Below are 14,608 nucleotides of genomic sequence, written 5' to 3' on the forward strand. Positions count from 1 at the left end.
AATGAAAAACTCTCTAGCCACCAAGTCAAAGTCATTAACTCTGCAAACCAAATGCATGCCACAATTGCATCATAAAAAGCATAATATACAGTAGAAACTTCATAAATTAATCCTAATAAACTAATCAACATGATAAATAAATAATTTTTAGCAGTCGCAAGTTTTTCGGTGTAAAATATGACACAACTTGATAAGATAATCTGATAAGATAATAAATTAATGATTAATTGTATACAAAAATTATAAATATAAAAAATATTGTACAATTTATTTATTCACATTAAATTCTATCTTTATTTTTTCTAAATATATTGATGTATTTTGTCATTTTAAATCTAAAAATATTCATTTACATTGACAGCACATATTTTTTATACACCAAAAATTCGAATAAGAATAACATAAAATTTGTATATGTAAATTTTAATCAATACAAATACCGTAAAATTAAGTTTTTTTTTTAATTTTACATAAAACATAATTCAAAATATATAAATATTAAAAAAAGAAATTTTCTATAAATTAATAACTCTATAAAATAATAAATTATCAAAGTCCCGACATTATTAATTTATAGAGTTTTTACTGTATTTCATGTTATTGTATAAAAATATATATTATGTATACAATGTCATAAACTTTAAATAACAATTTAAAACATTAAAAATATAATTTTTAACTTCAAATAGTTTGAAAATATAAAATCTAAAAACTATTTGTAATAGCATGAAATTTAGTGATAATTCAACAATATTAATTTAAGTCATCAAAAATATATTAATTTAAGTCATAAAATGTTTAGAAAACCGGCTCACAATAAACTTAATTTTGGTGCAAATTAATTATCAGTCGTCAAGTTTCCATAAATTTGGTGTAAATATAACTTATGAATATGTAGTAATAACAATGTTTGTGGAATTGTATATGTAATTATCACATTAACTTCTCCGGCCAATATTAGACATCTTCTTCGGCCTCTTTTTATTTTTTCGTTATCATTTTGTTTTTTTTATTAAATTTTTGCTAATGTTTTTCTATTTTTTTATATTTTTGTCAAATATTTATTTCTCTCTCTAAATAATAATACAAACTATACAATCAATGAACCAAAGAGCATCCTTTGCCATGAACCTCTACTTCCGACTATTCAGAAAAACAGAAGCCAGTTGCTACTTCCATGGAACAGAACTCATCATCCAGGAGTACCCTAGCTCGCCTTTTTGTGAATTCAAAGAAATTGGCGACGGTGGTAGTGGCGTTCGTGTCGGATTGATCCTCACCGTGATCGGACCACTCCTCGTGATCGTAGTTCTACTCGTCTTCTTCTGTGTTACAAAGAGGCTGCTGCCGCCTTAGTGTCTTCTTCGTCTCACTGGGGAAATTTGTTTTTTTTTTTGTATGGAAAGTTACTGTGTTAAATTTTGGTAATAAAAACGTCACTATTTTGCATTGTTATATGAACTCGGTTTCTAGTTAAATTTTTATTAATAGTATATCAATTATCAAATGGAAAATGACGCTTTTTGGTTCATTGATTGTATGGTTTGTATTACTATTTAAAGAGAGAAAATAAATATTTGGCAAAAATTTTAAAAAATTAGGAAAACATTAGCAAAAATTTAATAAGAAGAACGAAATAATTACGAGAAAAATAATAAGAGGCCGAAAAAGGTGCATAATATATGTTGGAGAAGTTAATGTGATAATTACATATTTATAATTCCACCAGCATTTGTTATTATTAAATATTCACCAATTATTTTATATCAAATTTATGGAAACTTTACGACTGATTTCCAAACTATTTGAAGTTAAAATATATATATATATATATATATATATATATATATTTAATATTATTCAAAATTTATGATATTGTATACATATATATATATTTATAGCCCACCTAGTTATGATAAAGGCATAAGACTAGCACCATTTTTTCAATATAGAAATTAGCTTACTCTTTTAAGCTCTGATCATCATTCAATTTCTTGAAAGCTAAGCTTTCCAAATTCCTCAAACCTATAATTATTATGCTTTCAGTTGAATACTAATACATAGAATCATTCTCCCACAATTCAATATGTGGTTATAATATATGCAATGGGGGGTATTGTAAGCATCCAAATCCAATTGCATCACTAAGCATATCACACAAGCAAAAGACTTTTCTAGTTATTGTATCAAAATATTAGATTCATATATATATATCATAACAACATTACCTAAGAAACAAATATACATTATTCCCAATTAAACTTGACAAGGAAACGTTATGTATAATTCATGATTTGTATTCTACTCACAAGAAAATATCATTTCCATTGCTTTTTTGTGGCTTTAGAAGAAAAATAAAATCTTATTTTATTAATGGGCAATTGTCAATAATAGCACCTTTTGAAGTTTATGTTTCAAAAAGAGCACTAGAAGGAGAAAGTCACAAAAATGACATTCATTAAAGGGTAAAATATCCCTAATATCCTTGGTTTAAATTAAATAAACAAACAAAAATAAATAAAAAAATAAAAAAAAATAAAAAAAAAATAATTTTTTTTTATAGTTTCAGATTATATGTTTTCAGATTCGAAATTTTTATAACTTTTTTTTTAAAAAAAAATTTTGAATTTTTTTTTTATTTTTTTTTCAAATTTTCTTTTTATAGTTTAAAAATAATTTTTGAAACTGTTTTATAAATTTTTATTTTTTATTTTAGTATTTATTTTTTATAAAATTTTAAACCCTAATTCCAAAACCCCACCTCCCTTAACTCTAAACCCTAAGGTTTGGATTAATTAACCCAAGGGGTATAAGTGTATATTTACCTCTTTAATGAAACCTATTTTTGTGACTTTGAGCCTTGAGTGCTACTTTGGGAACAAAAACTTGGTTTGGTGCTATCCTAATCTTTTTCTCTTTATTAATTCCTCTAAACAACTCCTTATCACCAGGAAAAATCCCTTGGCCTCTCTTTATTCCGTTCTTTAACATCCATTCAACCCACAATTAATTCAAAAATATAATGATAATTATTATTATATGATATTTTATATAAGGACCTTATTTGAGAAAACTCATTCAAGATTTGGTGGATCACTCAAGAACACATCTTCAAAGAAAAAGATTGCAAAAAACTAGAATGAAGAAGACAATGGAAGATTCAAGCAAGATCATGAGAAGATCAATCCACACTTTCCTCCAAAACTACCACCATGCCACCACCGCAGCCGCCATTGCCCTCCCTTTCTCTGCCGCTCTCCTCCTCTCTCAAGCCTTCTTCTCCTCCTCTTCCTCCTCCTCCTCCTCATTGCACTTGAGGTTAAACACTCTCTTCCACGGAGCGGGTTTCACTTCTTCACTTGACTTCTTCAACATGTTAAGCCTTAAACTCTCACAAACACTTTCTTCCTCTTTGCTCACTCTCCTTTTCTCCCTCACTTTCCTCCTCTTATCCAAAGCTTACGTCATCAAACTCCTTTCAAACAACCACGACTCTTTTTATTATTACCTTCCTCTTCTCAGAACTTACGTTTGCAACTCTCTCTTCCTCCTCTCAGCAAACGCCTCTGCTTTTGCTCTGTGCTTCTTCATAGCATCCTTTGGACTCTCTTCAAGAAACGTCTACACTCTATTCTCCTTAGTCTCAGCCATTATCTACTCAATCATCATCGCAAACGCATATGTCATCACCAACCTAGCCTTGGTTTCATCAACATTCTCTCCCTCCTCAGGAGGATACACAACAACAATTCTCAAGGCGTGTCTTCTCCTTCGTGGAAGAGCTTCAACAGCATTGGCACTTGCTCTGCCTACTAATCTCGGCTTAGCAGGAGTGGAAGCCTTGTTTCAGTACAGAGTAGTGAGGTCTTATTACAAAGAGGACAGAGTTATCACCTCGATAGCTGTAGAAGGAATGTTAATAGCTTACTTATACGCTCTCTTCTTGGTTCTTGACACTATAGTCAGCTTCCTCTTTTACCAAAGCTGCCTCAAGAACGATGAGGATCAGAAGAAAGGTAGAGAAGATGAGTATACGATCAAGATCCAAATCTGTGGAACAGATGACATGAAGATATGCATCAAAGGTCCAAAATGTTTCCAAGAAATCTTGTGATTTCTTGTTTTGGTTTGATGTAAATTATTGATAAAGAACCAAGAAAGGAGGTGACAAACTTTTTAGAGATTATTGATTTTTTAAAGGATATTTTCTCAAGTAGCTTTCACTTCAATTAATTACATGATCAGTATAATTCTCTTATTGATCTGATTTTAATTTATTTTCTTATAATGTAAAGTCGTATATATACAAACAAAACTATAGTTAATGTCAATCTTGAAATTCACATTTGATTATTCCTACAATGGAATTTCATTGCCGACATAATATGTGTATATTCCTTCAATGATTTAATTACTTCCTTTAGTTGACGAATATGTTGAGCAGATTCACATTAAGACAGGGAATGTTTTGTTGTGGAGCATATATAAGTCCAAGAACAATCTTTCATTACAAAGATATATAGAAGAAGAAGATGTCACATTTATATTGAAACTGCCAAAGATCAATATAAGTTTTGTCTTTTTGTCCTTTGAATTAAAAGAATCTTAATACCATTTTATGTTAGTGATCGTGTTTACACTAAAAAGGACAAAAGCTAGTGAGTGGTCCCTATCACTAATCTCTCTACTTGAAGTTAAGTTTTTTTTGAACTGACAGTGAACTGTTTGGAACAAAAGCAAAGTTCTCTAAAACAACATATCTAATTTTCTTATAATGGAGAGAATCTGAACAAACCAATTATACTTTTTTAATGAGCTGAAAAGATTCAGAGTAGAATTAAAATGGTCTTAGAGCTTTTTAAGAAATGATGTCTTGCTCAAAAAGAATGAAGAAACAAGTCAAACAAAAGCTGTAAATGTTAAACATAAGAGGCGACTGATGAAATAAAAATCAATGAGATCATATGAATGAAATATAAGAAAAAGTTAAATAGATTCATTTTATTAATTTCTTGTCAAGATTTGATTTTTTTTGATATTTTGTTAATTTTTGTGGAATTAATAGAATGATCATCTCATTTTATCCAAGTTAAATAAAGTCACCTTTACTTTTAACATTTTTTCGTTAATTTATTTTGAAAAAAAAAACATGTTTTTATTGCACTTGTTCAATACATTTATTTTTGAATAAAAGGGGAAAATATGATTAATTCCAAATTAATTTAAAAACATAAAACATTCTCATAGTGGCACTGAGTGGTAATACATTTGAAAGCACGGGGGCAAAAACGTCTAACACTCGCTTTTTTTTTTAATTCCGCATGATGTGCTCGTGTGTTATATATCTTTCATTCCACCTCCTCTGCACAATCTTCTTCTTCTTCTTCTTCTTCTTCTTCTTCTCATTCTCTTCAGCTCCTTGTTTCTTCCTCAGATTCAATCATAGAGAATTAAGATAAGAGTTTCGTTCACTTCTTCTCCAGATCTAGCTCCCTCACCCCCAATCACGGAACAATCCAGGTTCGTTCATCGGAATCATCATTCGTTAGATCCAAATCGATGTAACCCAATCCGTTTCTTGTGGATCGAAACGAATGCATAGAGCTTCGTGAATTCAATTGTGAATTTTTTGCATAACCGATCTGAGAGATGAATTTCGTGTTAATTGATTGATTCGAGCCAATGCAGGATCTTAGCCAAGATGGCAAGTGAGGAGCAGTGGTTTAAAGGGAGAGTGAAGGCTGTTACCTCCGGAGACTGCTTGGTCATCACGGCTTTGGCCCAAAGCAGGCCCGGCCCACCTCCTGAAAAGACCATCACTTTGTCTTCTCTCATGGCTCCTAAACTGGTGACTCTATTAATCTTTTTTCTCTTATAGGCGCTTCTTTTTTTTTTTTTTAAGTTAAGCTAAGAAACTGTTTCTTATATTTTGCTTAGAACTTCACGATAAGAATCCCATTAATCATGTTTTAAGTGGATGAAATGAATACTCTACCAACAGAAAGTTTCAAAAACTTCTTTTTTTTTTAACAACAAAAGTTTCAAAAGCTATATAAGTGCTGTTCGTTTAGTTGAAGCAGCTACCTGCAGCTGCGTGGTCAATTTTTTTAATAAATTCTTGTTCGTTTCATTAACGCTGGTACTGCGTCTAAACGATGCGTCCTCGCGTCAGATTGTCGAAAAAATCTGCGTCTGTGACGACGTCTACGAAACGAACAACAATTATTTTCATTGACGCTGACGCCGAAAACTGCGGCAAACATGACTTATAATAACTTTTCATATGTACGGAAATTGGAAAAAGTAAATCACTTTCTTACACAGCATTGGAATAAATCATATGTGCTTTATGTGTAGAACGTTAGCTTACATGATTTTTGTTAGAGTCTAGGCTTTTTCTCTCATTGTTTGGTTTGTTCCTTGGTTTCAGGCTCGTAGGGGAGGTATAGACGAGCCTTTTGCGTGGGAGAGCAGGGAGTTTCTGAGGAAGCTTTGCATTGGGAAGGTGCTAAAAGCTGAAACTCTTTTAATCATTTATGCTAGTAATTGACAATATTCTTTATATTGATAGCTTTTTTCTTGTTGCGCAGGAGATCACTTTCAAAGTGGACTACAAAGTGGAAGCTATTGGCAGAGAATTTGGCTCTGTTTACCTTGGCAGTGAAAATCTTGCTAAGCTTGTTGTTCAAAATGGCTGGGCTAAGGTGATCAACCCGTTTTTCTAAATTTCACTAGATAGGGGCTTGTTTATGGTGTGTATGATGCTTGTGTTAGCTTTCTGCTATAGTTGAGAAATGCCTTTACTGTGGATAGGTCAGAGAGCCAGGTCAGCAGAATAAGGATAAAGTTAGTCCTTACGTTGCGGAGCTGTTACAGGTTGAAGAGATGGCTAAGCAGGAAGGGCTTGGCCGTTGGAGCAAGGTTGGTGCTCTCTTTTACTGTTTCTCTGAATTTGGTTTGTGTCTTCATTACAAAAGCCAAACTTGTTAGGCAGTCTTAAGTTTCTCTGGTTTTGACTTATGAAAGTTAGTCTCATGTACTCTTTCTTGGTTTGTTGATGGAATTTTACTTGATCCAGGTTCCTGGTGCTGCCGAGGCTTCTGTCAGGAACCTTCCTCCTTCTGCCGTTGGGGACTCTGGGAATTTTGATGCCATGGGTCTCTTAGCCGCAAGTAAAGGCAAGCCCATGGAAGCTATTGTTGAGCAAGTCCGCGATGGCAGTACCATCCGTGTCTATCTTCTTCCTGAATTTCAGTTTGTGCAAGTGTTTGTTGCTGGACTCCAGGTGTGTAATCTTGTTTCTTCTTTTTTTGATGTGTGAGGAGTTTACATTAATTTCATGATATATCCTATGTAGGCTCCATCAATGGGAAGGAGATCCACACAAGAAACTGTTGTTGAGCCAGATGTTACATCAGCTCCAAATGAAGATGCTTCTGCTGAGCCCCGTGGTCCTCTAACATCCGCCCAGAGACTCGCTGCTTCAGCAGTATCGTCCGTTGAGGTTTCCTCTGATCCGTTTGCATTGGAAGCCAAGTATTTTACTGAGCTTCGTGTTCTTAATAGAGATGTAAGGACTAATTGCAACAAATTAACTCGCATGTATCTGTATCTAAAATTTGAATGATCTAAGTCTTAGCTGGATTTTTCAGGTTCGCATTGTTCTTGAAGGTGTTGACAAATTCAACAATCTGATTGGGTCAGTTTACTACTCTGTTGGGGAAACAGTTAAAGACTTGGGTCTGGAGCTGGTTGAAAATGTAAGTGGTTTAAATTAAAAGTTATTTGTGTTTTTGCATGATTACATATTGAACTAATTGGCACAACTTAAGAAGTCACTGCCTCACTGGCAATATAATAATTTGATGGTGTTGAATAAAAGTTATGACGTTTGTTGCTATTCCCTTTTGCTCAGGGTCTTGCTAAGTATGTTGAGTGGAGTGCCAACATGATGGAGGAAGAAGCCAAAAAGAAGCTGAAAGCTGCAGAGCTTCAATGCAAGAAGAACCGGGTGAAAATGTGGTCAAACTATGTCCCTCCAGCTAGCAACTCTAAGGCAATTCATGACCAGAACTTTACTGGGAAGGTAATTGCTTGCTTGCACACGTTGCACACTATGTCCCCATTTCACTAGTCCTTAGTTCTTAATAGTTTGTACTCTCTTCAGGTAGTGGAAGTTGTGAGTGGGGACTGCTTAGTAGTAGCTGATGACTCTGTACCATTCGGGAGTCCCATGGCAGAGCGACGAGTCTGTCTTTCCAGCATTAGGTCTCCTAAAATCGGTAACCCACGCAGAGAGGAGAAACCTGCCCCTTATGCTCGGGAAGCCAAGGAGTTTCTGAGACAGAAGCTTATTGGAAAACAGGTATTAGTTGCTTCGTGTCTTCTTACTTAAACTATCCACAGGAGCAAGACCCCTGACTTCTTCTTTTTTCCGGTGCAGGTTAATGTGCAAATGGAATACCAAAGGAAGATCAGCCCAGCAGATGGTGCTACTACTTCTGGAGCTGGCGATTCCAGAGTTATGGATTTTGGTTCAGTGTTCCTGCCATCTCCCACCAAGGGTGATGCAACTGAAGCAACTGCTGGAGTCAATATAGCTGAACTCATAATCGCCCGTGGCTTAGGGACTGTGGTTAGACATCGCGACTTTGAAGAGAGGTCAAACCATTACGAGGCTCTACTGGCTGCTGAAACTCGCGCTATTGCTGGGAAGAAGGGAATCCAATCGGCAAAGGATTCTCCAGCAATGCACGTCACAGACCTGACTGTGGCCTCGGCCAAGAAAGCCAAAGACTTCTTGCCATCCTTGCACAGAAGTAGGAGAATATCTGCTGTTGTGGAATACGTCTTGAGCGGACATCGGTTCAAGCTATACATTCCCAAAGAAACATGCAGTATCGCCTTTGCATTCTCTGGTGTCAGATGTCCTGGCCGTGGAGAACCCTATTCAGAAGAAGCTATTGCTTTAATGAGACGCAAGATCATGCAGAGAGATGTCGAGGTAATACGACATCTCATTTTCTTTATTCCCTTTTTTTCTATATATATGAGTCTTATATCGTCTTTTTATAATCAACAGATCGAAATTGAAACTGTGGATAGAACCGGCACTTTCTTGGGATCAATGTGGGAGGGGAAGACCAACGCAGCAACGTTTCTTCTTGAAGCTGGGGTGGCAAAAATGCAGACTGGCTTTGGTGCAGACAGGATTCCAGAAGCTCATCTTCTTGAATTGGCAGAACGATCTGCTAAGAATCAGAAACTGAAGGTAACTACCAATAGATATTAATATATCTCTTTTTTTTTTCCAAAAGAAAAGCATTGCTGAACTGTTTTATTCCACAGATCTGGGAAAACTATGTTGAAGGAGAGGAGGTTGTGAATGGTGGTGGTTCTAAAGTAGAAACAAGACAGAAGGAAACACTAAAGGTGAATTTTAACCAACGAGTCAAGAGTTTTAATACTAAAAGCAAAACATTAACTCACTCTTAATTTCCCTTTGGCTACAGGTTGTTGTCACGGAAGTGCTTGGTGGCGGTAAGTTCTATGTTCAGACGGTTGGCGATCAGAAAGTAGCTTCTATTCAAAACCAGCTTGCATCTCTGAGTCTTAAAGACGCTCCCATTGTTGGATCGTTTAACCCTAAGAAGGGTGACATCGTCCTTGCACAGTTTAGCCTCGATAACTCCTGGAACCGTGCAATGGTAACTCATCAAACCTCTAATATCCCATCCTTTAGTTCTTCTTATTGTATGTTTACTTTGAATTCAGATTGTTAATGCACCACGAGGAGCAGTTCAATCTCCAGAGGACAAACTCGAAGTGTTCTACATCGATTATGGGAACCAAGAAACAGTTCCGTACAGCGCAATTCGCCCTGTAGAGGCTTCAGTGTCCTCAGCACCAGGACTCGCGCAGCTCTGCAGACTTGCCTATTTAAAAGTTCCAAGCCTGGAAGAGGACTTTGGTCCTGAAGCGGGAGAGTATCTACATTCGGTGACGCTGGGGAGTGGTAAAGAGTTCAAGGCAGTGGTGGAGGAAAGAGATACATCAGGAGGCAAAGTGAAAGGCCAAGGAACTGGAACAGAGCTCGCTGTTACTCTCATCGCTGTCGATGATGAGATCTCTGTCAATGCCGCAATGCTCCAGGTCAGTGTCTCAATCTTATGAAGAGTATTTTCATTATATAAATCCAGTGTTCTAAAAATAGGTTTAGGCGGCCACCTTGAAATTCGATTTATGTGATTCAAATTGGTTAAAACTGTTAGAATCCATTTAAACCGATTTAAATCAAACTCCAAATCACTAATTTGTCTAATTTTCATAATTCATCAAAATAATTTTATAGATAAACCTAAAAAGTAAAATATATAACATAAATGTAATATATATAAAAATTAAATTAATGATTTATTAGCGACTACACCTCGCCTCTTTCTCAGTATACAAACCTGAGAGTGTAATGTGTGTTGTGGTATGAGAACAGGAAGGAATAGCGAGGATGGAGAAACGGAAGAGATGGGAGCATAAAGACAAGAAAGCAGCTCTTGATGCTCTTGAGAAGTACCAAGAAGAAGCTCGCAAATCTAGGACAGGAATATGGCAGTATGGAGACATTCAATCTGATGATGAGGACAGTGTTCCGGTCAGGAAACCTGGTCGCGGGTAAGTGTTTTTCCAACTTTTATGATCAATGGTTGGTTCCAAAGAGGGGATCAACCTTGTTCAAGATTGTTGCTTACAAAGCATCAAACTTTTTGTAACGTTTAGAAATTCTCTTTTTTTTCATATACTTTTTTGGGGTTTATAGATCATAAAGTGACGATGTTCTTGTTATTTATTTTTGTTTGACAAAAGAATCTCATAATAAGGTAAGGTGATGTATTAACTTAAGGGGACTTTCATTTGCTTCGCTAATGTTTTAATTAAACTTTGAGCTTCATCCTCTTTTGTATTTTCCTCCAAAGTTCATCTTCTTCAGATAGTTAAATTTAATAAGCGTTATTATAAACTGAGCTTATTAATGTCGTTGGATTCTTATAATCGTTATTATAATTCGAGTTGCATCAATGTTGCTCAGCAAGGTCCAAGTCATGGCCCCAAGTAATAATATGATTTTGTGTCATTGCCAAGGCCATGACATGAGATTATGTTTAATGAAGACGTCCAACGACAATAGTTACAAAAACTGCAACTAAGCAACATAAGAACAATTGAGATGAGATCAGTGAATAGCACTCTCAATGTCGAATAAAGACACTAGAATAAACTTGAATCTTTTTGGACTTTGGAGTAACCAGTTTTGCTTTTATGAGAGTAAAAAAACAAAGTAACAGAAACTACAATTTAGCTCTAATCCCAACTTGGTTTTACACCTCAAAAAAGGCTCTACAGCAGAAAAGACAAATTCGACACAAGTAAAAATCAAAAATAATAATTTCAACATCTCGAAAACATTCCCTTTTCTTCTGTCATTCTAAAACACCACTTTTCTAATTGTCACGCCTCGGTTGCCTTTTGCGAGGAGCAGCAGCGGTTTCTTCCTTCTTCTCTGTCTCGTCTTCACTCTTTGAGCTCTCTCCTACTTCTGGTTTCTTCTTCTTCTCCACAGTTGCTGCCGGCGCCGCCTGTAAACAAACCATTTTAATTTCTTTTTTTTTTCACTTACTTCCATATTAAAATGACAGAGGGAATGTTACCTTTTTGCCACCGAAGATAAGTTTGATGAAGAGCGAGAAGAATACTATGACAATGGAGACGAGGACACCAATGGTTAAGTTTGGTTGTTCCTCAGCTTTCTCAATCAGTTCCTACAAAACAAAAACCATATTCAATAATCACTTTAGGTCGATTCATCATCATCATAAGTTCATAACATGAAACAAGTTTTAAACGAGGGGAGAAACTTACTGTGATCTTAGACTTGTAGGCACTTAGGAAAGAAATGTCTGCAACCTTGTTCAAGAGGTCGAACACAACCTTCTGCAAACATCATGCACAGATATAACTGTAAGAATCATAACGAGAAGCTATATGTTATAAAAAAAGGTTTAGTTTCTTTACCTGGTAGCTCTTGAGACCATCAGCAGAGCTAGCAGCCTCCTCTTCCGCCTTTTGTTTCTCTTTCTCAACATCGAACTTCGGCTTCCATGTCGTCTGTCTGTAACTCTCAGCGACCTTCTCGTCTTTCGCTATCAACATGTTGTCAAACAAGATACCGTCTTGCATCGTCCAGATCTCAATACCGATTGCCGCAATGGGTTCGAAGTCAGGTCTGTCCAGCTCAAAGTAGTCAGGGTTAGGGATGTCTCTGGGCTTCCAGATTCCCTTGTAAGCAGGGTTGTCTATCATAGGCGCACTCCATTTGCCCTTGTAAGCAGGATTCTTCTTCATGGGTCTCTTCCATTCACCACAGCCTGGTGCTGCTTCACACTTGGGGTTGTCAATCTTTGGAGCCTCCCACATACCATCTTCCTCATCATCCCAATCTTCAGGTTTGGTCGCCTCTGGGTCATCGACCTCCTCAGGCTCATCATCTAACCATCCTTCGGGTTTCTCGGCTTCCTCGTCTTCGATCTCCATGGGTGCCTCCTCGTCCCAGTCTTCAGGCTTCACGGCGTTAGGATCAGGGATCTTGGCTCTCTCATCCCAGTCTTCTGGTTTCTTGTCTTCAGGGTCAGGGATGGTCTTGGCAGGGATCAACGCAGGCTCAAAGTCCTCCCCAGAGAGTAAATTAGCCTTCTTCTTCTCCTCTCCATCAACCAGAATCCTAACCTCGTTGTCTGGCTTCAAGATAGCGGTGTAGACATGGGAAAGCTTGTCGTAAGGAACAGAGGGAGGGAACTTGAGATGGTGCTCAACGTACTCGCCGCTCTTTGGGTTCTTGTGTTTCAAGATGAAATGAACTTTGTTTGTGGCTCCACACTTGTCAGGCCCAAACATGATAGAGTAAGGAGATTCACTGTCGAACCCTTCAGCTGTCCATCCAGCTTCCTGAGGACGGAGGTACTTCAAGTAAGCACCGCCACACTCAAGCCCCTCCTGGAAACGAACCTCGTACTGAAGAACAATGGTTCCGTCCTTGAGGTTTAGAGGCTCGTCAAGCTCCTTCACTATACCGTACTTACGAGCCTTCTCGCTTACGAGAAGTCCGTAATCATCATGTCCCTCACTCTTCGCATGCTTCCACACACCTGAAACAGATAAAGCGGTCTTAGCAAAGAAGCTTCAACAACATCATGATGTGAGGTGACGAATCTATACTACCACACTAAATCAGCTTTAACTTACAAACATCCATACACATTCTCAATTTGAATCCTCTATATGGTGAGGACAACAACACATTACAACTCACTTCAATAACTCAACTCCGACTCAATCTATACTACCAATAAGTCAGATTTGATTCAAACATCCATCAACATTCTCAATTTGAATCCTCTAAATGGTGAGGGCAACAACACATCACAACTCACTTCAATAACTCAACTCTGAATCATTCTATAGTATCACCAAGTTAGATTTGATTCAAACATCCATCAACATTCTCGATTTGATTCTATTAAGCATGTACATATTCATATACTTGCATATGATAGTTGGTTCAAGACTCTGGAATCTCCGGTTTATTATCTTAATTATGATGTAAACCATTTGGTTATTTCCGGTTTAGTTTGTTAAGGCTGCATACAAGATTTGTAACAAACTTTAAGATCATTAATGAATAAATCAACATTCTTCTTTGAATCAAGAACACTTCAATAACTCCACTCTAAATCATCATAATCCAATCAGATCAGAACCATATACTAACCACAAACGCGTTTCAGAGAGTTTAGCGATATACAATACCTTCGTAATCACCATTCTTCGAAACGATCCAGCGACCATCAAACGCCTCATCGAACGATTCATACAACACCTGAACACAAATCCAACGAACTCAGATCTAAAAAAATCTTCAGATCTACGATAACATTCAGAAACATTTTCCCGAGAAAATCGAAATCTACCGTATTATCGTCGCAGTGGCAAAGGTTCTGGAGCGAGAGGAGAGCTAAGATAAGCAGAAGGCCGGAGAATAGCTGCCGGTCTCTCATCATCGGAAAGGTTCGAGTAGATCGGAGGGAGAAGAGAGAGAGAGAGAGTGGAATCTATTTTTTTTTTTTCCTGAAGATTTTAGTTTCTCTGAGTGATTTATATATTTAAATCCCGTAGACTTGGTCGAGTGTGTCGATTTTTGTTGTTTCCACCAATGAGATCGCTCGCCACGTGGTGAGAGCCAATAGATGGAAGCCACGTCATGCGAAAGAGAGGTATCCTACGTGCGCAATTTGTATTGCTACGTAATGTGCATGTTTATTACAGATAGTCTAACGTCAGTATTGGGCTGGGCCTGTAATCAATTTAAAAGTCTCTGGTAGAGTAAGAGTCTTCTAGAAGCAAAAGTAACACATTTATCAGGAACAAAGAACCAAATCAAACTAAACTAAAAAATGAGGTTTGGTTCGGATTTAGATCATATAATACAAAAACGGATCCTATAACTTGAACCGAAAAACTAAAACCGAACTGGAGCAAACAAAAACCCGAATGGATACCC

At 36.6% G+C, this 14,608-nt stretch overlaps 3 protein-coding genes across 3 annotated transcripts; 2 read left to right on the forward strand and 1 right to left on the reverse strand.

Annotated features, from left to right (window-relative positions):
- Window positions 1-3,011: 3,011 nt before the first annotated feature.
- On the forward strand, window positions 3,012-4,258 carry LOC106431690. Its single transcript, XM_048774266.1, has one exon. The coding sequence runs from the start codon at window positions 3,140-3,142 to the stop codon at window positions 4,112-4,114; it is 975 nt and encodes a 324-aa protein (XP_048630223.1). The 5' UTR covers window positions 3,012-3,139; the 3' UTR covers window positions 4,115-4,258.
- Window positions 4,259-5,365: 1,107 nt separating this feature from the next.
- LOC106431709 (ribonuclease TUDOR 2-like) lies at window positions 5,366-10,945 on the forward strand. Its single transcript, XM_048774257.1, has 16 exons — window positions 5,366-5,522; window positions 5,690-5,848; window positions 6,431-6,505; window positions 6,591-6,704; window positions 6,814-6,921; window positions 7,079-7,285; window positions 7,358-7,570; window positions 7,653-7,760; window positions 7,916-8,086; window positions 8,168-8,365; window positions 8,444-9,004; window positions 9,083-9,271; window positions 9,349-9,432; window positions 9,513-9,707; window positions 9,775-10,152; window positions 10,490-10,945. The coding sequence occupies exons 2-16, from the start codon at window positions 5,702-5,704 to the stop codon at window positions 10,670-10,672; spliced, it is 2,931 nt and encodes a 976-aa protein (XP_048630214.1). The 5' UTR covers window positions 5,366-5,522; window positions 5,690-5,701; the 3' UTR covers window positions 10,673-10,945.
- Window positions 10,946-11,289: 344 nt separating this feature from the next.
- On the reverse strand, window positions 11,290-14,227 carry LOC106431701 (calnexin homolog 1-like). The gene is made up of 6 exons (XM_013872515.3): window positions 14,019-14,227; window positions 13,858-13,927; window positions 12,067-13,196; window positions 11,914-11,985; window positions 11,703-11,813; window positions 11,290-11,630 (listed from the first exon to the last, which is right to left on the reverse strand). The coding sequence occupies exons 1-6, from the start codon at window positions 14,106-14,108 to the stop codon at window positions 11,496-11,498; spliced, it is 1,608 nt and encodes a 535-aa protein (XP_013727969.1). The 5' UTR covers window positions 14,109-14,227; the 3' UTR covers window positions 11,290-11,495.
- Window positions 14,228-14,608: the final 381 nt, after the last annotated feature.

The sequence above is a fragment of the Brassica napus genome, unplaced genomic scaffold (genome assembly GCF_020379485.1).
Source record: "Brassica napus cultivar Da-Ae unplaced genomic scaffold, Da-Ae ScsIHWf_3038;HRSCAF=3832, whole genome shotgun sequence".
Taxonomy (NCBI): Eukaryota; Viridiplantae; Streptophyta; class Magnoliopsida; order Brassicales; family Brassicaceae; genus Brassica; species Brassica napus.

What these genes read in the sequence shown, in the direction of transcription:
- LOC106431690 (XM_048774266.1), top strand. Translation starts at nt 3,140, where the DNA reads ATGAAGAAGACAATGGAAGATTCAAGCAAGATCATGAGAAGATCAATC.
- LOC106431701 (XM_013872515.3), bottom strand. Translation starts at nt 14,108, where the DNA reads ATGATGAGAGACCGGCAGCTATTCTCCGGCCTTCTGCTTATCTTAGCT. An exon ending in GCCACTGCGACGATAATACG is followed by an intron (nt 13,928 to 14,018) that starts GTAGATTTCGAT and finishes ATTTGTGTTCAG; the next exon opens with GTGTTGTATGAATCGTTCGA. An exon ending in TTATCTTCGGTGGCAAAAAG is followed by an intron (nt 11,631 to 11,702) that starts GTAACATTCCCT and finishes GTTTGTTTACAG; the next exon opens with GCGGCGCCGGCAGCAACTGT.
- LOC106431709 (XM_048774257.1), top strand. Translation starts at nt 5,702, where the DNA reads ATGGCAAGTGAGGAGCAGTGGTTTAAAGGGAGAGTGAAGGCTGTTACC. An exon ending in GTCTGGAGCTGGTTGAAAAT is followed by an intron (nt 7,761 to 7,915) that starts GTAAGTGGTTTA and finishes CCTTTTGCTCAG; the next exon opens with GGTCTTGCTAAGTATGTTGA. An exon ending in CTAAGAATCAGAAACTGAAG is followed by an intron (nt 9,272 to 9,348) that starts GTAACTACCAAT and finishes TTTATTCCACAG; the next exon opens with ATCTGGGAAAACTATGTTGA.